The sequence below is a fragment of the Ranitomeya imitator genome, chromosome 1, assembly GCF_032444005.1.
Source record: "Ranitomeya imitator isolate aRanImi1 chromosome 1, aRanImi1.pri, whole genome shotgun sequence".
Classification (NCBI taxonomy): domain Eukaryota; kingdom Metazoa; phylum Chordata; class Amphibia; order Anura; family Dendrobatidae; genus Ranitomeya; species Ranitomeya imitator.
This window is the reverse complement of record NC_091282.1, coordinates 359781071-359803736: the sequence shown is the minus strand read 5'-3', so window position 1 is coordinate 359803736 and position 22666 is coordinate 359781071. Positions and strand designations below refer to the sequence as shown.

The window sequence follows — 22666 nt, the reverse complement described above, 5'->3', positions numbered from 1 at the left end:
TTTCAGATGGAAGTACATTTTGCATTTCATTTGGAAATCAGAGTCCTAGAATCTGCGGAAGAGTGGAGAGGCCACAATCCAAGCTGCTTGAGGTCTTGTGTGAAGTTTCCACAATCAGTGATGGTTTGGGGAGCTATGTCATCTGCTGGTGTAGGTCCACTGTGATTTATCAAGATCAAAGTCAGCGCAGCCGACTACCAGGAAATTTAGAGAGCACTTCATGCTTCCCTCTGCCGACAAGCTTTTGAAGATGGAAATTTCATTCTCTAGCAGGACTTGGCATCTGTCCACACTGCCAAAAGTACCAGTACCTGGTTTAAAAACAACAGTTTCACTGTGCTTGATTGGCCAGCAAACTTGCCTGACCTTAACCCCGTAGAGAATCTATAGGGTATTGTCAAGAGGAAGATGAGACACCAGACCCAACAATGCAGACGAGCTGAAGGCTGCTATCAAAGCAACCTGGGCTTCCATAACACCTCAGCAGTGCCACATGCTGATCGCCTTCATGCCATGCCGCATTGATGCAGTAATTAATGCAAAAGGAGCCCCGACCAAGTATTGAGTGCATTTACTGAACATACATTTCAGTAAGCCAACATTCTGGATTTTAAAATCATTTTTCAAGCTGGTGTTATAAAGTATTCTAATTTACTGAGATAACGACATAATCAAGATTAACAGAAATAAACACTTGAAATAGATCACTCTGTTTGTTAGTGACTCTATATAATATATTAGTTTCACTTTTTGTATTGAAGAACTGAAATAAATTAACTTTTTGATATCTAATTTTGTGAGAAGCATTTGTATTAATGATCCCCAGGACTGGTCCCACAGTAGTCCTAAGAATACATTCATGAAACCTAAAGGGCTTGTGCACACGTTGCAGATTTGGTGAGGTTTTGCCTTGCAGATTTGCTATGAAAGCCTGAAGCAATCCTAATGCCAGCAAAGTGAATTGAGAAACCTGAAGTGTCATGCACATGTTGCTTATTTATTACTTGCAGATTTGGTGCAGAACATAATTCAGATTATGTCCATTCTCTGTGCCTTTTTGCCTTGCGTTTTTCACCATTGACTTCACTCAAATCAGGCAAAAGTGCAGGGCAAAAACCGCGCATTAATGCAGCTGCGTTTTTCCTGCCAAGAGATGCAGAAATGGTGCATACATTTCTGCATCCATTTACTCAACGTGTGCACATAGCCTAATAAAGAAACATATTATTTAACATGGACACTGTCAGTAAACAATTATATTTTCCAATAAATGATCTAATGCAAATTACTAATGCAATGCCTTTGTTAACCACTTCATGACTTGCCCATTTGAGGCCTTTAGGACAAAGCAATTTTCTCTGCCTTTATTTTGTACAATTATGATGATGCCAAATTTATGTGGTTTTATTTATGTTTTACTACTTTTGTATGATCAATGCATTGTTTGAAAAAAATAATTTCCTTTTGTGTCACCATACTCGGGGCTGTTAGGCCGCCACAAAACATGCGGGGATTGCCTGACCACCACGAAACATGCGGATGCGAACATCTCACTCTGGCACCCGCAATACTCTGTCAGTACCCGAGCACATAGGCTCATCACTAATAGTGACATAGTGCTATAGTACATGTCGTAACAGATGCAGCACTACTAAGTATGTGCCATTTTTAACCCCTTAACGACTGCCGATACGCCTTTTAGCGGCAGTACTTAAGGGTTCTTATGCCTCAGCACCGCTTTTTAACGGTGCTGAGAAATAAGTGTATATCGCCCCCCAGAGTCGGAATTTCACCGGTGTCTCGGCTATCGGGGGTAGCTGAGTCCCCAGAGAACATGATTCGGGTCGGTTTTACCGACCCCAGTGTTGCAATCGCCGTTATTAACAGAATAACGGTGACTGCAAAAAAAAAAAAGGCAGATTTCCCATTTAATTTTTCTTTCCTCTGATGTGATCGCACATCAGAGGAGAGAGAAATGGGGTCCCCATTTCCCAATAAAAAAAATAATAAATCAAACCCTCCTTTATCATCCCCCCCCCCAGTTAGGTAAAACTAATAAAATAAAACAAATGTATTTCCATTTTTCCAATAGTGTTAAGGTACCTTCACACATAATGATATCGTTAACGATATCATTGCTTTTTGTGACGTAGCAACGATATCGTTAAGGAAATCGTTATGTGTGACAGCGACCAACGATCAGGCCCCTGCTGGGAGATCGTTGGTCGCTGAGGAAAGTCCAGAACTTTATTTCGTCGCTGGATCTCCCGCTGACATCGCTGGATCGGCGTGTGTGACGCTGATCCAGCGATGTCTTCACTTGTAACTAGGGTAAACATCGGGTTACTAAGCACAGGGCCGCGCTTAGTAACCCGATGTTTACCCTGGTTACCAGGGTAAACGTTAAAAAAACAAACACTACATACTTACCTTCAGCTGTCTGTCCCCGGCGCTCTGCTTCTCTGCACTCCTCCTGCATCCTGTGTCAGCGCCGGCCAGCCGGAAAGCACAGCGGTGACGTCATCGCTCTGCTTTCCGGCTGACCGGCGCTGACAGTGCAGAGGAAAGCAGAGCGCCGGAGGACAGACACGGAAGGTAAGTATGTAGTGTTTGTTTTGTTAACGTTTACGCTGGTAACCGTGGTAAACATCGGGTTACTAAGCACGGCCCTGCGCTTAGTAACCCGATGTTTACCCTGGTTACCGGGGACCTCGGGATCGTTGGTCGCTGGAGAGCGGTCTGTGTGACAGCTCTCCAGCGACCAAACAGCGACGCTGCAGCGATCGACATCGTTGTCGGTATCGCTGCAGCGTCGCTTAGTGTGACGGTACCTTTAGAGTTGGGCTAAAGTTAGTCACAAAAAATAGCCCTTAATCACCAAAACCCGGAGAACCGTGAGACAAGCCGAATGTAAAAAAACAAAGGTCCTCCAAACATAATTTTGCAAAACAACATAAATAACACAATTTTAAAAAAATCTAAAAGAGGATAGTTGGAGATGAGAGCAAAAAATCTTGCAGAAAAGATGGAAACAGCAAAACACTGGACAGATGAACTGAATTAAATCTATGTCCGGACAGTAAATGCAGAAAGAACACATCCAACACTGCACATATCCCTAAGGTGATAATACTTATTAAGAATGTATGTACCGAGAATACACAGTATTAATTCTACTAAATTAAGTGCATAGTGCAAAAACTGTGCTGTATAGGATCATATAGACCACATAGATGAATCATAGAGCAGGACATTGCTGGGGTTTGTCTCTGATCACCTCTGAGTGAAACAAATGACCACAAGTAAGATCTAAATAGATCTAAATAAATTTAAATAAAGACAGATCAGAGACAAAGAATGCACATCATAGCTCAAGGTATATTAAATAGGAACATACATAAGGGAGCCAGAGATAGTCATAATTTATCCAGAGTTCAAAGATGATCCAGTGTACCCCTTTATGCACATTTCGATGTATATCTTCCTCAGAAGGGGTGCATAAAGTTAGGGTCGGGCTAGGGTTCGGGATGGGCTAGGGTTAGGTTAGGGTGGGCAAGGGTCAGGGTTGTGGTTATGGTTGGGATTACAGTTAGTGTTGAGATTAGGGTTAGGGGTGTGTTAGGGTTAGGTTTGTGGTTAGGGTTATGTTTAGGGTTGGGATAGGGGTGTGTTAGGGTTGTGGTTAGGGTTATGGTTAGCGTTGGGATTAGGGTTAGGTGTGTGTTGGGGTTAGGGTTGTGGTAAGGGTTATAATTAGGGTTAGGGGTGTGTTGGGGTTAGGGTTGTGGTTAGGGTTATGATTGGGGTTGGGATTAGGGTTAGGGGTATGTTGGGGTTAGGGTTGTGGTTAGGGTTATGATTAGGGTTGGGATTAGGGTTAGGGGTATGTTGGGGTTAGGGTTGTGGTTAGGGTTGGGATTAGGGTTAGTGGTGTATTGGGGTTAGGGCTGGAGTAAGAATTGGGGGGTTTCACTGTTTAGGTACATCAGAGGGTCTCCAAACGTGACATGGTGCCACCATTGATTCCAGCCAATTTTGCGTTCAAAAAGTCAAACGGTGCTCCCTCCCTTCTGAGCTCTGCCATGCGCCTAAACAGTGTCTTTCCCCCACATACGGGGTATCGGCGTACTCAGGAGAAATTGCCCAACAAATTTTGTGGTCCATTTTCTCCACATACCCTTGTGAAAATAAAAAAAATTGGTTCCAAAGTAAATTTTTTGTGAAAAAAGTAAAATGTTAATTTTTTCCTTACACGTTGCTTTCGTTCTTTTGAAGCACCTGAAGGGTTAATAAACTTCTTGAATGTGGTTTTGCACACCTTGAGGGGTGCAGTTTTTAGAATGGTGTCACTTTGGGGTATTTTCTGTTAAATTGAACCCCCAAAGTCACTTCAAATGTGAGGTGGTCCCTAAAAGAACTAGTTTTGTAAATTTTGTTGGAAAAATGAGAAATCACTGGTCAACTTTTAACCTTTATAACGTCCTAATAAAAAAAAAAATTGTTTTCAAACTTGTGCTGATGTGAAGTAGACATGTGGGAAATGTTATTTATTAACTAATTTGTATGACACCACTCTCTGATTTTAACCCCTTCCCGACCCATGACGCCACGTAGGCGTCATGAAAGTCGGTGCCAATCCGACCCATGACGCCTATGTGGCGTCATGGAAAGATCGTGTCCCTGCAGATCGGGTGAAAGGGTTAACTCCCATTTCACCCGATCTGCAGGGACAGGGGGAGTGGTAGTTTAGCCCAGGGGGGGTGGCTTCACCCCCCCGTGGCTACGATCGCTCTGATTGGCTGTTGAAAGTGAAACTGCCAATCAGAGCGATTTGTAATATTTCACCTATTATAACGGGTGAAATATTACAATCCAGCCATGGCCGATGCTGCAATATCATCGGCCATGGCTGGAAATACTAATGTGCCCCCACCCCACCGATCACCCCCACAGCCCTCCAATCTGTCCGGTACACTGCCCCGCTCCCCTCCGTCCTGTGCTCCGCTCCCCCCCGTGCTCTTGTCCGCTCACCCCTGTGCTCCAATCACCCCCCCGTGCTCCAATCACCCCCCTGCACTCCGATCCACCCCCCGTGCTCCGTTCCACCCCTCCCGCGTTCCGATCAACCCCCCCTCATGCTCCGATCCCCCCCCCCCCGTGCTCCCCCCTACCCCATCATACTTACCGATCCTGGCGGGATCCGTCCGCCTTCTCCCTGGGCGCCGCCATCTTCCAAAATGGCTGGCGCATGCGCAGTGCACCCGCCGAATCTGCTGGCCGGCAGATTCGTTCAAAGTGCATTTTGATCACTGAGAGATAATCTATCCCAGTGATCAAAATAAAAAAAATGATAAATGACCCCCCCCCCTTTGTCACCCCCATAGGTAGGGACAATAAAAAAATAAAGAATTTTTTTTTTTCCACTAATGTTAGAATAGGGCTAGGGTTAGGGGTAGGGCTAGGGTTAGGGTTAGGGCTAGGGTTAGGGTTTTGGTATGTGCACACGTATTCTGGTCCTCTGCGGATTTTTCCGCTGCGGATTTGATAAATCCGCAGTGCTAAACCGCTGTGGATTTATCGTGGATTTACCATGTTTTTTCTGCGCATTTCACTGCGGTTTTACAACTGCGATTTTCTATTGGAGCAGTTGTAAAACCGCTGCGGAATCCGCAGAAAGAAGAGACATGCTGCGGAATGTAAACCGCTGCGTTTCCGTGCAGTTTTTCTGCAGCATGTGTACAGCGATTTTTGTTTCCCATAGGTTTACATTGAACTGGAAACTGCTGCGTTTTCCGCAGCGTGTGCACATACCTTTAGAATTAGGCTATGTGCACACGGTGCGGATTTGGCTGCGGATCCGCAGCGGATTGGCCACTGCGGATTCGCAGCAGTGTTCCATCAGGTTTACAGTACCAAGTAAACCTATGGAAAACCAAATCTGCTGTGCCCATGGTGCGGAAAATACCGTGCGGAATCCGCAGATGAAATCCGCACAAAAAACACTGGAAATCCGCGGAAAATCCGCAGGTAAAACACAGTGCCTTTTACCCGCGGATTTTTCAAAAATGATGCTGAAAAATCTCACACGAATCCGCAACGTGGGCACATAGCCTTAGGGTTAGGGTTGGAATTAGGGTTGTGGTTAGGGTTGTGATTAGGGTTATGGCTACAGTTGGGATTAGGGTTAGGGGTGTGGGGGGGTTAGTGTTGGAGGTAGAATTGAGGGGTTTCCACTGTTTAGGCACATCAGGGGTCTCCAAACACAACATGGCGCCACCATTGATTCCAGCCAATCTTGTATTCAAAAAGTCAAATGGTGCTCCCTCAATTCCGAGCCCCGACGTGTGCCCAAGCAGTGGTTTACCCCCACATATGGGGTACCAGCATACTCAGGATAAACTGTGCAATAATTACTGGGGTCCAATTTCTCCTGTTACCCTTGTGAAAATAAAAAAAATGCTTGCTAAAACATTTTTGAGGAAAGAAAAATGATTTTTTTATTTTCACGGCTCTGCGTTGTAAACGTCTGTGAAGCACTTGGGGGTTCAAAGTGCTCACCACATATCTAGATAAGTTCCTTTCGGGGTCTAGTTTCCAAAATGGGGTCACTTGTGGGGGGTTTCTACTGTTTAGCCACATCAGGGGCTCTGCAAACGCAACGTGACACCCGCAGAGCATTCCATCAAAGTCTGCATTTCAAAACGTCACTACTTCACTTCCGATCCCCGGCGTGTGCCCAAACAGTGGTTTACCCCCACATATGGGGTATCAGCGTACTCAGGAGAAACTGGACAACAACTTTTGGGGTCAAATTTCTCCTGTTACCCTTGGGAAAATAAAAAATTGCAGGCTAAAAGATCATTTTTGAGAAAATAATTTTTATTTTTTATTTTCATGGCTCTGCGTTATAAACTTCTGTGAAGCACTTGGGGGTTCAAAGTCCTCACCACACATCTAGATTAGTTCCTTTGGGGGTCTAGTTTCCAAAATGGGGTCATTTGTGGGGGATCTCCAATGTTTAGGCATACAGGGGCTCTCCAAACGTGACATGGCGCTCCTTCCCTTCCGAGCCCTGCCGTGCGCCCAAACAGTGGTTTACCCCCACATATGGGGTATCAGCGTACTCAGGACAAACTGGACAAGAACATTTGGGGTCCAATTTCTCCTATTACCCTTGGCAAAATAGGAAATTCCAGGCTAAAAAATCATTTTTGAGTTGAGAAAAATTATTTTTTATTTTCATGGCTCTGCGTTATAAACTTCTGTGAAGCACTTGGGGGTTTAAAGTACTCAATATGCATCTAGATAAGTTCCTTGGGGGGTCTAGTTTCCAAAATGGGGTCACTTGTGGGGGAGCTCCAATGTTTAGGCACACAGAGGCTCTCCAAACGCGACATGGTGTCCGCTAACAATTGGAGCTAATTTTCCATTCAAAAAGTCAAATGGCGCGCCTTCCCTTCCGAGCCCTGCCGTGTGCCCAAACAGTGGTTTACCCCCACATTTGAGGTATCGGCGTACTCGGGAGAAATTGCCCAACAAATTTTATGATCCATTTTATCCTATTGCCCATGTGAAAATGAAAAAATTGAGGCTAAAAGAATTTTTTTGTGAAAAAAAAGTACTTTTTCATTTTTACGGATCAATTTGTGAAGCACCTGGGGGTTCAAAGTGCTCACTATGCATCTAGATAAGTTCCTTGGGGCGTCTAGTTTCCAAAATGGGGTCACTTGTGGGGGAGCTCCAATTTTTAGGCACACGGGGGCTCTCCAAACGTGACATGGTGTCCGCTAAAGAGTGGAGCCAATTTTTCATTCAAAAAGTCAAATGGCGCTCCTTCCCTTCCAAGCCCTGCCGTGCACCCAAACAGTGGTTTACCCCAACATATGAGGTATCAGTGTACTCAGGACAAATTGGACAACAACTTTCGTGGTTCAGTTTCTCCTTTTACCATTGGGAAAATTAAAAAATATTGTTGCTAAAAGATAATTTTTGTGATTAAAAAGTTAAATGTTCATTTTTTTCCTTCCATGTTGCTTCTGCTGCTGTGAAGTACCTGAAGGGTTAATAAACTTCTTGAATGTGGTTTTGAGTACCTTGAGGGGTGCATTTTTTAGAATGGTGTCACTTTTGGGTATTTTCAGCCATATAGACCCCTCAAACTGACTTCAAATGTGAGGTGGTCCCTAAAAAAAATGGTTTTGTAAATTTCGTTGTAAAAATGAGAAATCGCTGGTCAAATTTTAACCCTTATAACTTCCTAGCAAAAAAAAATTTTGTTTCCAAAATTGTGCTGATGTAAAGTATACATGTGGGAAATGTTATTTATTAACTATTTTGTGTCATGTAACTCTCTGGTTTAACAGAATATTCAAAATGTGAAAATTGCGAAATTTTCAAAATTTTCGCCAAATTTCCGTTTTTATCACAAATAAACGCAGAATTTATTGACCTAAATTTACCACTAACATGAAGCCCAATATGTCACGAAAAAACAGTCTCAGAACCGCTAGGATCCGTTGAAGCGTTCCTGAGTTATTACCTCATAAAGGGACACTGGTCAGAATTGCAAAAAACGGCAAGGTCTTTAAGGTCAAAATAGGCTGGGTCATGAAGGGGTTAAGGGTACAAAAATTAAAATTTTGAAAATTGGAAATCTGGCAAAAAATTTGAAATTTTTGCGTTTTTTTTCATAAACATACGCAAGTTATATTGAAGAAGTTTTACCACTAAAATGAAGTACAATATGTCATGACAAAGCAGTCTCAGAATCAGTGGGATCCATTGAAGCGTTCTAGATCTCTAACTTCATAAAGTGACAGTGGTCAGAATAGTAAAAATTAGCTTGGTCACTAACGGGTTAAGCCATGTTTATTTTCTTTCCTGATTTAAATCTTTTTTTGATTTGTATTTTGGGAGGGATTTTTCCTTTTTAAAAACCTTCTTTAGTGCTCATACAGGTGATACACAACACTACCTTAGCAGTGCTGTGTGTTACACTGTCCTGTCAGCTCTTGATTGTCAGCCTGTTAGGCTCTGTCTTCGGCAGTATCTTATTAGCTTTAGTGTGTGGCAGACACTGAGGCTTTACCTCTGTCAAACTCCTCATGCGCTGCTGTTACTAAGAACAGTGGCATGCAAGGGGTTAAATTGCTAGATTGGAGAGAACGCAGTAGCCTGATTGCAGCTGATTACAACAGGACTGAAGCTTTACTGAGTGATCAGAATTACGTATGTAATGTGCTCTTTACAATATAGGGCACTAAAAGGTTAAAACCCTGCATGCCTATATTCTTTGATGTGGTGCTGTTTAATAGCGCTGAGGAGTGTTGTCGTCCAACAACTTCCATAATGCACATATGCACTACCCAGTGTGAGACAGTGACTGGCGTTATTGTGAATGGCTGGTATGTGTCGCAGAGGCGGAGGTCCTCTGTGCTGTAAGCCTGAATGTTTCTCTGGGAGCTTTGTTTAGTTTATGAGGGCTGGGCTAAACAATGGGTGTGTCTCATGAGATATAATGAGACTGTTGCTTGGTCACGTGGTCTCTGCGTTGGAAGGTCCTTGAAGAGAACAGGCTTTCCAGGAAGCACATGGAGGAGATCATGTGCCTGCAGAGTCCATGATGGCTCTGAGTTGGGGGAAGACACCATCCTTCTGAGAGTCTGGAACTGACAGGTTTGAGCTTGTTGAGCAAGTCATAGTACGGGTCAATGGTCCCAGTTAGGCAGCTTCCCTCGAAGTCAGGACTGACTAGGAGTCGGTGTGTGGAGCGGAGCTCCTGGAAGGTAACCTTGGACAAGGGATTTGTAAGACAGGCAGACAGGTGTAGCTTCTACATGAACAGACTGGTAGTCATGATATGGTCGTGGATGTAATGAAATGGACTCTACGTTATGCGGTTTATGCTGAGTAAATAAACCGGATAGACTGTTTTTGAGAGAAACCGTTCCTGTGTGCCTTAATCCCATTGCCAAGTGAGTGTCCCCGACACACCAGGATAATTTGATTAATCCCCAATCCCCACAGTTTTAAGCGTGTCCTAATGACACATTTGTTCAGAATGGCCTACCACTTCAATACATTAATCTAACTATCCCTGTGTTGCCCATTCACAAAGCTTGGGAGCAGGGCCCTCACTCCTCCTGGTATCTGTTTTGATCTATGTGTTTATTGTTATGCTGTAATGTCTATTGTCTGTACAAGTCCCCTCTAAAATGTAAAGTGCTGCGGAATATGTCAGCGCTATAGAAATAAAAATTATTATTATAATGCAAACATCCATCTCCTCCAATGTAACTGTATTTTTAGCAATAAATCAATGTAGTTCCTACACTTAAGCAGAAGATCTAAAAATATCTTTCTTGTAAAGTAGGAAATGCATGGCCACTTCGCTTCATACTTTTCCCATTATGTAACTGTGTGTAAATCCACCAATTTGTGCAGGTCAGTTGTGTTACCATGGCAACTCTCAAGGAATTGGAACTGAATAATTCTGTGCATTTCCCTTCGTTTTCTCCCCTCCTTCACAGTATTGGATTATTTTTTTTAATTTAGTAAAACTCCGATAAATCAGCACAACTAAGTCCCGTACAAAATCTATTTTCTTCTAAATATGTTACCGCATAACAGAAATTTTCAATCATAGACTGTGTATAGGGGACCATACAATGCTACCCTTCAAATGTCTAGCGAGGTGTCCCTGCTCTCTTTTGACAGCAAGAGGCAGAAAGTGGGGAGAAGTGTCTGGCATGTTGGATTTGTTAACATGCCCGGTCTTTTTAATGAAAAGGGAGATGAGCTGCTGGTTTCCAGCACTTTATTACTCCCCACTATTGAGAACATAAGCACAATTAATTACAAGTACCCCAGTAAGAAGAAAGCTCTCAGACAACTGCCACCTGGGATGTATGCATAATATATATAGTACCGGATGCTCACAGCGCTCATTCACGTGAGAAACTTCCTGTTCACGTTAAATTCACAAACAGATCAAAAAATTGTTTCCAGGATTATCTCGAGTAAAAAATATACATTGGCCTGTTTCATGAAAGCTTTTACACCAGAATTCCCACTCCATTTTGTCCTGGCTCTAACAACGTGGGCCAAGCTAGTACAGAGCATGGCAAACCCCATTTGTCAAACTCATAATAGCTTTCCCTACTCCACAAATGTTTCTGATGCACTTGATTAATTAAGAGGCATTTTACTCCAGCAAGTCCCCTTACTAATACCACATTGAAAAATGCCGATCTTGATGGACTGGGGCCAAAGCGTGTGGATAGTAAACTTGACAAGAGACTTGATGAGCCTTTAGGCCTTTTTCAGGCCACCAGTTACCATTGCAACCCACCTGTGCCCAACAAGTGCTCAAATTACGTAGAGACCCTCACCCTCTGTCAAAGCAGTGTGTGTCTAGTGGTTCACTGATATGGGGTACTGGGCATTGTGTGTTTAGTGGTCCGCTGATATTGGGTACTGGGCAGTGTGTCTAGTGGTTCACTGATATGGGGTACTGGGCATTGTGTGTTTAGTGATCCGCTGATATGGGGTACTCGGCAGTGTGTGTTTAGTGGTCCGCTGATATTGGGTACTGGGCAGTGTGTGTCTAGTGGTCCACTGATATGGGGTACTGGGCATTGTGTGTTTAGTGGTCCGCTGATATTGGGTACTGGGCAGTGTGTGTTAAGTGGTCCACTGATATGGGGTACTGGGCAGTGTGTCTAGTGGTTCACTGATATGGGGTACTGGGCATTGTGTATTTAGTGGTCCACTGATATTGGGTACTGGGCAGTGTGTGTTTAGTGGTCCGCTGATATTGGGTACTGGGCAGTGTGTGTCTAGTGGTTCATTGATATGGGGTACTGGGCATTGTGTGTTTAGTGGTCCACTGATATTGGGTACTGGGCAGTGTGTGTTTAGTGGTCCGCTGATATTGGGTACTGGGCAGTGTGTCTAGTGGTTCACTGATATGGGGTACTGGGCAGTGTGTCTAGTGGTTCACTGATATGGGGTACTGGGCATTGTGTGTTTAGTGGTCCGCTGATATTGGGTACTGGGCAGTGTGTGTCTAGTGGTCCACTGATATGGGGTACTGGGCAGTGTGTCTAGTGGTTCACTGATATGGGGTACTAGGCATTGTGTGTTTAGTGGTCCGCTGATATTGGGTACTGGGCAGTGTGTCTAGTGGTCCACTGATATGGGGTACTGAGCATTGTGTCTAGTGGTTCACTGATATGGGGTACTGGGCATTGTGTATTTAGTGGTCCGCTGATATTGGGTACTGGGCAGTGTGTCTAGTGGTCCACTGATATGGGGTACTGGGCATTGTGTATTTAGTGGTCCGCTGATATTGGGTACTGGGCAGTGTGTGTCTAGTGGTTTGCTGATATGGGGTACTGGGCAGTGTGTGTTTAGTGGTTCACTGATATGGGGTACTGGGCATTGTGTATTTAGTGGTCCGCTGATATTGGGTACTGGGCAGTGTGTATCTAGTGGTTTGCTGATATGGGGTATTGGACAGTGTGTTTCTAATGCTCCGCTGATATAGGGTACTGGGCAGTGTGTGTCTAGTGGTCCGCTGATATTGGGTATTGGTCAGTGTGTCTCTAGTGCTCCACTGATATAGGGTACTGGGCATTGTGTGTTTAGTGGTCCGCTGATATAGTGTCACGACACAGCTGTCGAGTGATCTGGGACCAGGGGCTCCATTCCTGGCCTTAACACTGGGGGGGGGCGTCCTAGCTTGCGCTGTTCCCCAAGATATTTCAGATGGCGAATACGCTGGGGCCTCCGCCCTTGCTTTATCTCCTAAGTTAGCCCTTCGTCTGTCTCCTTCCCCCACCCAGGGAAAAGGGGGTGCTACTGTGCACCACAGTACACCAACCCGACAAACAGGGCAACAAATACCAGGGGATACTGAAAACTCCACACACACAAAATATTCACTCACATATAACAGAGGGATCCAGCAGGGTGTGCAGGAAGGGGAAGAAGGCAAAACCGGGAAAGATAAGGGATTATCAAGTGTACAAACCAAGTGTACAAACCAAACAGTCGCCTATAACTCCTCCAGCTCTCCTCAAACCAACTTCTCTCCCTCCTTTTGTCATGCAGCAAGAGCTAACTCTGACAAGGACTTGGTAAGAGAGTCCAGATTTTATAGGGAAAAGTAGTGGCTTACCAAGCACAGCTGAACACAGGGATTTCCAACATGGCCGATTAACCCCTGTTCTGCTGGAAGAAATAAGCACGTTTAATAAACCGGAGAAGTGCTTCTTCTCAGCGCTGGAGTAGGAGCAACCAGACTCTGCGGTCCTCTGGCTCTGCTCCGTTGTGGTAACCTCGTGACATATGGGGTATTGTGCAGTGATTGTCTAGTGGTCCGCTGATGTGGGATACTGGACAGTGTGTGAGAGTGGTGAGTGTGTGTTAATTTGTAGAGTGGTTGGTAATGGCCTTTCTAGTGGTTTATGTATTGTTAATGAAGACTCTCTTATGACTTTGTGAATAATATATTCTGTATCCATTGCTATGATTTTTACATTGCGTGTGAAGTTGGTATTGCGCTTTCTGATGGACCTTTTATGAACACACTGTTCTACATGGGTTTTTAATGAGGTGTTTGAAAACAGTTTTTTGACAGATGTATGTATTTTTGCGCTAACAAAGTGTGATATTAACGGTTTCTTTATAGTTGTCAATTATTATACTGTAGTTTGTGGTTGAAGGGTAATGTCTAGGTCACTGTAGATGCAATATAGCAGCTTACTGGCTGGAAAAGTGAGCGTTTATTGGCTGAGCATCATACGTTCTGTCACTTACTCATAGTCCCTGCCAGACTCAGAAGAAATACCTTTTACAGGTTTACCTATGACTTTATTATACCTCCTAGACAGTGTGGCCAACTACACTGCTCCATGTTTGGTGCAATTGTTTCAGAACACACAGAAAATAATGAATTCTCGCTTAGAGGATATTTTTTCATATTTGTACTATTCTTAAAAGAAATATATATTCCTAATGGCACAAGAAGAATGTGTTCTGCTAGTACAATATTATCACACTGGCTGAGAAAAGTCGTGTGAGGAATGTGCACAGTCAAGATACCACTTTGCCCGGTTGCCCCAGTTTCTTCCAGGACTCCTCTTACCGTTTTGCATATAATGCTTTTCCAATGTCAGACCAGTGGGCAATTTCCCACAATAATATGACCATCTGTGCCTGAAAACATGATTTTATTAAATGCGGAATGAATGTAGTTATTTTTTCTGCCCTGCAGATGTACAGCTGTGCTTTGCTGACTACACGTAATCTACTGAATTGAACACTTGTTTTTACTGTTTCTCCAGGAAATTGCGCAAAGCCACAGGGGTGGATATTAATATGCGTGTTGGGGTCCATTCCGGGAATGTGTTGTGTGGGGTGATTGGGCTCCAGAAATGGCAGTATGATGTCTGGTCACATGACGTCACTCTGGCCAACCACATGGAAGCAGGAGGGGTGCCAGGGTAAGCTTGGCATTGTAATGCATTTCTCTTCGTATTTCATGCATGGTTCATACCACCAACTTAATGTTATTGCTTTATACATCGTTCTTTAGGAGAGTGCATATTACGGAAGCTACTCTATCACACCTTAGAGGGGACTATGAAGTTGAAGACGTAACACACGGACAGAGAGATCCTTATCTTAAAGAAAATAACATAAAAACATACTTGGTCATAGACCCCAGAGTGAGTTTTTTTTCCACAGATACATCTTGAAATGTTTTATAAATGATTTGTTTAATTATATACGTGCATGATCCATATAAGTAATGTGATAAACGGTGAGTAACTAGAGACTACGTATTAATTTTTAGAAGGGTCCCTTAGCAATAAGCTAAATCATACTGCGCGCTGTCCACCACACCAAGGGAGCACCAAACAACCTACTTTGCTATTTTGTGCACATCAAGGGCAATAGTTATTACGCTGAAAGTATTGTTTTTATAGGGGCTCCATCCTCTATTTGACCATGTAGTTAAATAGTCTTTTCTCGGCTGATTCATTCCGGGACACAGGAACTATAGGGATATGTGCTGACACCTGGAGGCTGACCCTAAGAATATGTTTTAAAAAAAAAAAAAGCTGACAGCCAGCTATCCGGTTTAGCTTAGGCTAGTTTCACACTAGCGTTTTGAGGAGCTGCAGACTTCCTACGTGAAGCCCCGCCCTCAGCCGCACCTCCGCCGCTAGCTCCGCCTACTTCTGCATGCAGACTGCATACCTATGTTTAACATTGGGTACGCAGGTTGTGCGGCTGTATGCGGATGCTTCCGCATGTGTCGTTTTGATGATGCGGAGAAAAAAAAAATTGCAACCAGCTGCATCCTACACTGGTCGCCGCATCGTCAAAATGACTCATGCGGAAGCCTCCGCATACAGCCGCACAACCTGCAGAAGTAGGCGGAGGTGCGGCCGAGGGCGGGGCTTCACGGAGGTAGTCCGCAGCTCCTCAAAACGCTAATGTGAAACCGGCCTTAGTGTCACATTTGTACGATTTCATTTTGAAAGGTTTGTACCTATGGAAAAGAGGCCATTAGCCACGCTTCTATGGTGATTTCCTCACCCTGTCTTGAGCCAGGGTTGATTCCCAAGGGCCAGGTACCTGTCTTGACTATCCTTGTCCAGTGGAACTTGACTTCTTGGACTGCCTGCATGGACAGGGCAAACTTGGGGCAACCTTTTTAGCCCCCTACTCATGAATCTGGGGGACTTGAATCTGATTTTGGACGCCCTTTATTCCTTTCCAGGTCTTGATGATGTTATCCCTGTGTTATTACCTCATAAAGTGTCACTGGTCAGAATTGAAAAAAATTGACCTTGTCATGAAGGTGAAAACCGTCTCGGGGTGAAAGAGTTAAGAAGGGTTTTCTAAATTTGAAATTTGAAATCACCGACAATAACCATTAATGTTGCTGACATATTGAGTGGAGTTATGTAATGCCTGTTCTAGACAGATTGTTGGAAGAGCGGTTGTATTGATCCTTGTGTTTAGCCAGTGTGAAAGAATCGTATTATTAAAACATGCTAGTTATGTCCATCATTCTCATTTTACGGTGTAAAGTAAACTTACTATCTCAATTCACCCAACTATTCCTTTGCATTTGAGAAAAGCGAAGTTACTTTATCCAAACGCTTTCTTGTCCATTCAAATATAATGACAACCGGGAATAAAACTCCAGCTCTCTGTTCCCAACAGGCTAGTGAGGACAGCGAGGAAGATGACATACTGCCTACAAGGTCTGCTGAGGTCACCAAGACAAGAGCGTCTGTCCGTATGACGCGCTACCTGGAATCTTGGGGAGCTGCTAAACCATTTGCTCACCTTAATCATAGAGACAGTCTGATACCAGAAAACCTCAGCACCTCCCGCATAATGGTAAGTGTCCATAAATCTGTTACTTGTAAAAGAGACTGGAGAAATGAAGCAGCCCCAGGAACCTGCCAGTTATTAGAAGGCCTATATTGCTACGCATAGATTAACATGTAGATTACCGTACTTTCTGTAGTCAATGCCTTTCTTTGATATATCATTGTTTTGTCTTTTCTAGGATCTACCAATGTCTGCTATGCCTCAAATTGGAAATCCTGACAAGTAGGAGCAGGAATCTTCTTCTCCCTTGCTGCTTAATGCTTGCTCCATGTCCTTGTGATGTCAGATTCCCTCTTTATAGAATCTGCTCCATGTTTACCTGCTTGGCTCTTCTGTCCTGTGGCTTCCATGTGTCTGATGTCCGCACAGCTTCTTGTGAGAAGAGACTATCTATCTTTGTCCTCTTGTCTGCAGTGTGCTCGTTTCTTAGAACTGTTCGGAGATGTTATCCCGTTTGCTTGAAATAATATGAGGAGGCTTTGTTAATGTTTTCTGTCTACAACTGTTAAAAAACTCACATGGCTGTATAATTAAAGATAAAAGTTCCATATACACTAGGTGACTTTCAAGCCGTTAGATACCAGCTTATCAGCGTATGTTTAATAGCCAGTTTAGACTGGCCAGCAAGCATTAATACCACGTTTTTGTGCACCTAGAACATTATTGTATCTGCTGCATATGTCCTGTTTACACATCTGCTTCTTGTGTCCTGTTTACACTGCTTCTACAAGGGGAGGAAGCATGAGTGAATATACGGATGCCATGGGCAAGAACTCTTCCATTTGCTTCTTTGTATGAGGTAACACATTTCACAGTTTGTTTTATCAGAGGAGCAAGTGTATCTGTTGTTTCACTGGTCCTATAAACTCCTCTAAATCAATTAAGTCAGTGAAGAGCTCGGCGACCGGCTGGACACCTAAACTGAGCGCACCGCTTATTTCAGTGAAAGCTGAGACGTCACGGAGTGCAGCCACAGAGTTCCAGAGCCAGTCAAAAGTCTGGTGAAATGGCATGTACGGTTGATTCTCAGACGAATGAACAAGCAGTTTAACGTAGTTCATGCGCTCTAAATCAAACCAGCAGAGAAATGTTTAGCCAAATCAGGGGCAGACACTGACATCTTGGGGCTCCTGTGAAAGAAATGTCTGCACCCCACCCCCTCCCCTTATGACGAGAAATATAGACATATACAGTTGTGTGAAAAAGTGCCCCCCCCCTTCTGGTTTCCTATTCTTTTGCATGTTTGTCACACTTAAATGTTTCAGATCACCAAACAATTTTAAATATTAGACAAATATAACACAAGTAAACACAAAATTGGTTTTTTGAAATGATGGTCTTTATTATTAATCGAAAAAGAAATCCAAACCTTCACGGCCCTGTATGAAAAAGTAAGTGCAGTGTATTGGAGAGAAAAATCACACTCACATCTCCGTCCGTTTGTTCGTCGCAGGTAAGTAAATTACACATGCGTGCACTGGATACTGACGTCATCAAGCCGCACGCTCCTGTGGCACTGAGAAAGCGCTGGGCAGGAAGCCGAGGATGGGATCCTTCAGCTCCGCTGCCATTTTCTCTAGTAAGCAATGCAGCTGCAGGATAACTCCCTACCCTGCACACTGCACATGATGAGGGCAATCTGACCATGGGCCCCCCTCCACCTCCAGGCGCTGGCGCAGCTGCATTGGCTATATGTCCGCCCCTGTCTCGCACCAAGAAGCAGCTGGAAGACTCCTTGCTGATGGCATCCATATACTTGCTTATAGTTCCTCCCTAGAAGCTGTATATGCACTACTACCAGCAGCAGCTTGTCTATATGGTCAGGCACCACTGGTTATACAGGACACCTTTATATGTTTATCTCTGCAGAAGAATTTTTTTTTTCCTTTTCTTTTGTAAACACATCCAAATGTGGAAATTCTTAATATGACCTGATCTATTGATTTAAAGTGTATGTTTGTTAAAGCTTACTATAAGTGATCTCATCCAACGAATGAGTATTTTGCTCATTCATCGCCATTGCTCGCCTGTTGAGACAGGCTTGTTCCCAATTATCAGCCTGTCTAAGAGGCTCTGCTCACATCACTTCTTTACAATATGCTCGGTGGCTTACACTATATATCCGAGTCCTACACCCTAAAACTAGGTTTTTGGGGATATACAGCTCTGAAGCCAGGTCATCCCACTAGTTGCACTCCCAAGATTCAACTCTCTAAGGAAGGCCATAGGATAGCTGTCAGTTGCCTGTCTGACCACAATTAAAAAAATGTATATTCAGTAAGATAATGAGAGAAGGCACATGTGACAGTGGCTTCTCTCCCAGCAAAATACAATATCTAACATTGAACATGTCAAATCCTCATTTTCTCGATATCTACTGTCTATAAGTAGTTATAGACCTTTTACTGTTGTTACTTTGGTTGTTCTTACTAATGTTTGGACACATACTCACTTCAAATGTCTGTATACATGAACATTTATGTGATTCTCCCTTACATTCTTTCATCAAGTTCTATTTTTTTTATTAAGGTTTTGTTTGCCAAAAGAGACAACCGAGACCTCAAATGATAATAGTATTTCCAGTATTTTGGAAGAGCTAAAGTCCTTGAGGTACAATAATGTTGAGAAATTATCTTGTCTGTGCCTGTATGATAGTAGCAGAGTCTAATCTTAAATACGGTTTGTTCCTGACCAGGCAATGGAAGAAATCTGATGATTTTAATCGAGTTACTCTGTATTTCAATCAGAAAGCCATAGAAAAAGAGGTATGATGTAAAACTTTACTATTTAGTCTAACATATTTTATTAGTGTTCATCAGGCCAGAATCTAAGAGTTATGCAGGACACACAAATCCAAGGTGTTGTAAGCTATCCCTAATAAATTTACAATTATTATTATTTATTTATATAGCACCATTAATTCCATGGTGCTGTACATGAGAAAAAGGGTTACATACAGGGTTATAGATATTGTTAACAGAAAATAAATTTACAATGACAACTGGTACAGAGGGGAGAGGACCCTGTCCTTGCAGACTTACATTCTGCAATTCTCACCATATTATGAATTCAAACCTTTTACAGATATGATGAATTCTCATTATTGTTAATTATAGAGCATTGTAGTTCTGGCAATGGGTTCACCTGCGTTATTTGCTTAATTTTTTACATAATCTACAATGTTTAGGTTTCTGGCATTGCAGCACTCAGTGTTTTGTTACAAAATACCTACTGCTGTTCAAGAAAAGAATAAAAAAAGTTTGTTAAAATTATTTACATGTACAGTTTTCCATAGAAGCAGTTTATTGAAATGTTGTTTGTCTCATAGAATCAATGAATGGTAGAGTTGGAAGGGACCTCCTAGGTCATTGTGTCCAACCCTCTGCTCAAAGCAGGATTCACTAAATCATCCAAGACAGATGTCTGTCCAGCCTCTGTTTGAAGACTTCCATTGAAGGAGAACTCACCACCTCTCGTGGCAGCCTGTTCCACTCATTGATCACCCTCACAGTCAAAAAGCTTTTTCTAATATCTAATCTGTGTCTCCTCCCATTCAGTTTCATCCCATTGCTTCTAGTCTTTCCTTGTGTAAATGAGAATAAAGATGATCCTTCTACAATGTGTCAGCCCTTGAGATATTTGTAGACTGCTATTAAGTGTTCTCTCAGTCTTCTTTTTTGCAAGCTAAACATTCCCAAATCCTGTAACCGTTCCTCATAAGATATAGTTTGCAGACCGGTCACCATTCTGGTCGCTCTTCTCTGAACTTGCTCCAGTTTGTTGATGTCTTTTTTTAAAATGTGGTGCCCAAAACTGGACACTGTATTCCAGATGAGGTCTGACCAAAGAGGAGTAGAGGGCAATAATGACAACACGTGATCTATACTGTATGCTTCTGTTAACAACCCGGAATTGCATTTGCCTTTTTGCTGCTGCATCACACTGTTGACTCATATTCAGTCTGTGATCTATTAGTATACCCAAGTCTTTTTCACACGTGCTGTTGCTTAGCTCTATTCCTCCCATTCTGTATATGCTTTTTTCATTTTTATTGCCCAGATGTAGTACTTTGCATTTTCCCTGTTAAAAACCATTCTGTTAGTTGCTACCCACTGCTCCAGTTTATTTATATCTTCCTCTCTCTTCCCTAGTATTAGCTATCCCTCCTAGCTTTGTGTCATCAACAAATTTAATCAGTGTCTTTGATTCAGCTTTGATTGGGGGTACAGGCTCCCCAATATGAAAACCCAGCATAAATTCTTAAACATTTTACTATAAATATGTAATTGTATTACCTAAATGCCACTGTTCTCCTGAATCTCCTCTCCGTTCTTGAGATATGGTCACCTCTTCCTTAGATGTAAATCTAGTCTTATTAGCCAAGGTGGCATTTTCCTTTATGAAGACATCAACAAAGAGTTGAGGACCACACCCTATAGCTAACAAGAATAGAGTTGAAGCTAGAAGTTTACATGCACTATAGAAAAAGACTCATATGCATGTTTTTCTCAATATCTGACATGAAATCACAATAAACCTTTCTCGTTTTCGGATTACCATAATTATTAATATTTGCCAAATGCCAGAATAATGAGAGGGTGAGAATGGTTTTTAACACATTGCTATTGGGTTTATTATGGTGAGCGGACTGCAAATTATGTCCTACGAGCATCGGTTAAAGGATCTGGGAATGTTTAGCTTGCAAAAAAAAGGCTAAGAGGAGACTTAATAGCGGTCTACAAATATCAGAAGGAATGTCACAGTGTAGAGGGATCATCCTTATTCTCATTTGCACATGAAGCATGAAAAGCAATGGAATGATATTGAAAGGGAGAAGATGCAGATTAGATATTAGAAAAAACATTTTGACAGTGAGGGTGATCAATGAGTGGAACAGGCTGCCACGAGAGGTGGTGAGTTCTCCTTCAATGGAAGTCTTCAAACAGAGGCTGGACAGATATCTGTCTGGGATGGTTTAGTGAATTCTGTGCTGCATTGAACAGGGATTGGACACAATGACCTTTGAGGTCCCTTCCAACTTTAACATTGTATGATTGTATTGCCTAATCGTGGGCATGTATCCTTAAAGAAAAACTTACATATTTATGGCAAGTGACAAGTCCTGAGAAGCCACAAGATGTTATTGATAGTAGTTGTAAAATATTTCTTTTCTGAAACACCATCTGAAATCCAAAATTTCTGAAATATACTAGATGCCCCAGAACCCGTATGATTGTCAGTAGTTTTTGTGATTTTATTCTTTACCGGTTATTACATTGTGCAGCTGTTTCTAAGGATTAAGAGTAAATGTGGTGCCAGCAATACTCTCTACTAAAGTCATTTCACACATGAAGCTAGAATTTTTTTTCTTTTAAATTACTGTGAGGTATTTTTTCCTCGCATTCGGGAAAATGTGAATGGTTTTGCAGAGATGTGGAAAATATCTGAAGCCAATTATTGCAGCAGCAACTATTCAATGTTCATTCAGATCAGCTATTACTTCACACCCAGCAAAAACTAGGAGAGATGCCACATCCTGACGGGGAAGTCAGGCTGTAATATATGCGGTACATGTTATAGACCTATTATTTCTTGAATCTTCGGTGCAATGTTGAGTTTCGGGGTATTGTTCTTGAGGCTGCATCTAAAATTATGTGACTTTTGGCGTTCTCATGTCCTTTTCACCCTGCTCCGATGAGATGTGGTGGGATGGGGGTGTGGCGATGAGAACTTTTAAAAAATGTTACTCTGGCAAGGACTGGAGTACGGTTTGTGGAGAGTTACTCACAGAGGTGTATGCCACTCACCTCTTTATGAATTAAGAGCTTCTAACTCCTGCACACCTCCCCATCAAGATGGCATGAGCAATGCCCCCATCTTGAAGAATTGGGCCTATCGTGTTGCTTGCCATAAAGCAAATACTTGCCGTGACCGCAGCAACCTGAGCTACCTCCAACTGCTGCTGTTTAACCACTTTTTTTTATTTAAATAGATTTTTATTAACAATATAAAAAAAGGAGAACAACAGAATGCCATTTACATTGCATTATATCAGATACACATTTTCTTACTTTAATAAACCCCAACATTACCCCAACTACCCCCCTCCCCCATAAGACAGCTCAGTCTCAATCTCCACCCCACCGAGGCATTATCTGCCTCTTGTAATTTATCCTCTTCCAGGTCTTAGGAAACACGACGCCTATACTCCTCAATCCAAATCAAGCCAAGGAGACCATATTTTATTAAA

The 22666-nt window shown here is 42.8% G+C and overlaps 1 protein-coding gene across 4 annotated transcripts in view; it reads left to right on the top strand.

Moving 5' to 3' along the window:
- Nucleotides 1-22666, top strand: part of ADCY4 (adenylate cyclase 4) — a 151420-nt gene that overhangs the window by 107852 nt on the left and 20902 nt on the right. For all 4 annotated transcript variants that reach the window (XM_069760942.1, XM_069760972.1, XM_069760964.1 and 1 more), the window contains exons 9-14: nucleotides 14349-14507; nucleotides 14600-14732; nucleotides 16243-16422; nucleotides 16595-16638; nucleotides 18946-19026; nucleotides 19112-19181. In XM_069760942.1, coding sequence (XP_069617043.1) covers nucleotides 14349-14507; nucleotides 14600-14732; nucleotides 16243-16422; nucleotides 16595-16638; nucleotides 18946-19026; nucleotides 19112-19181 — 667 coding nt within the window. The remainder of the gene's footprint in view (nucleotides 1-14348; nucleotides 14508-14599; nucleotides 14733-16242; nucleotides 16423-16594; nucleotides 16639-18945; nucleotides 19027-19111; nucleotides 19182-22666) is intronic.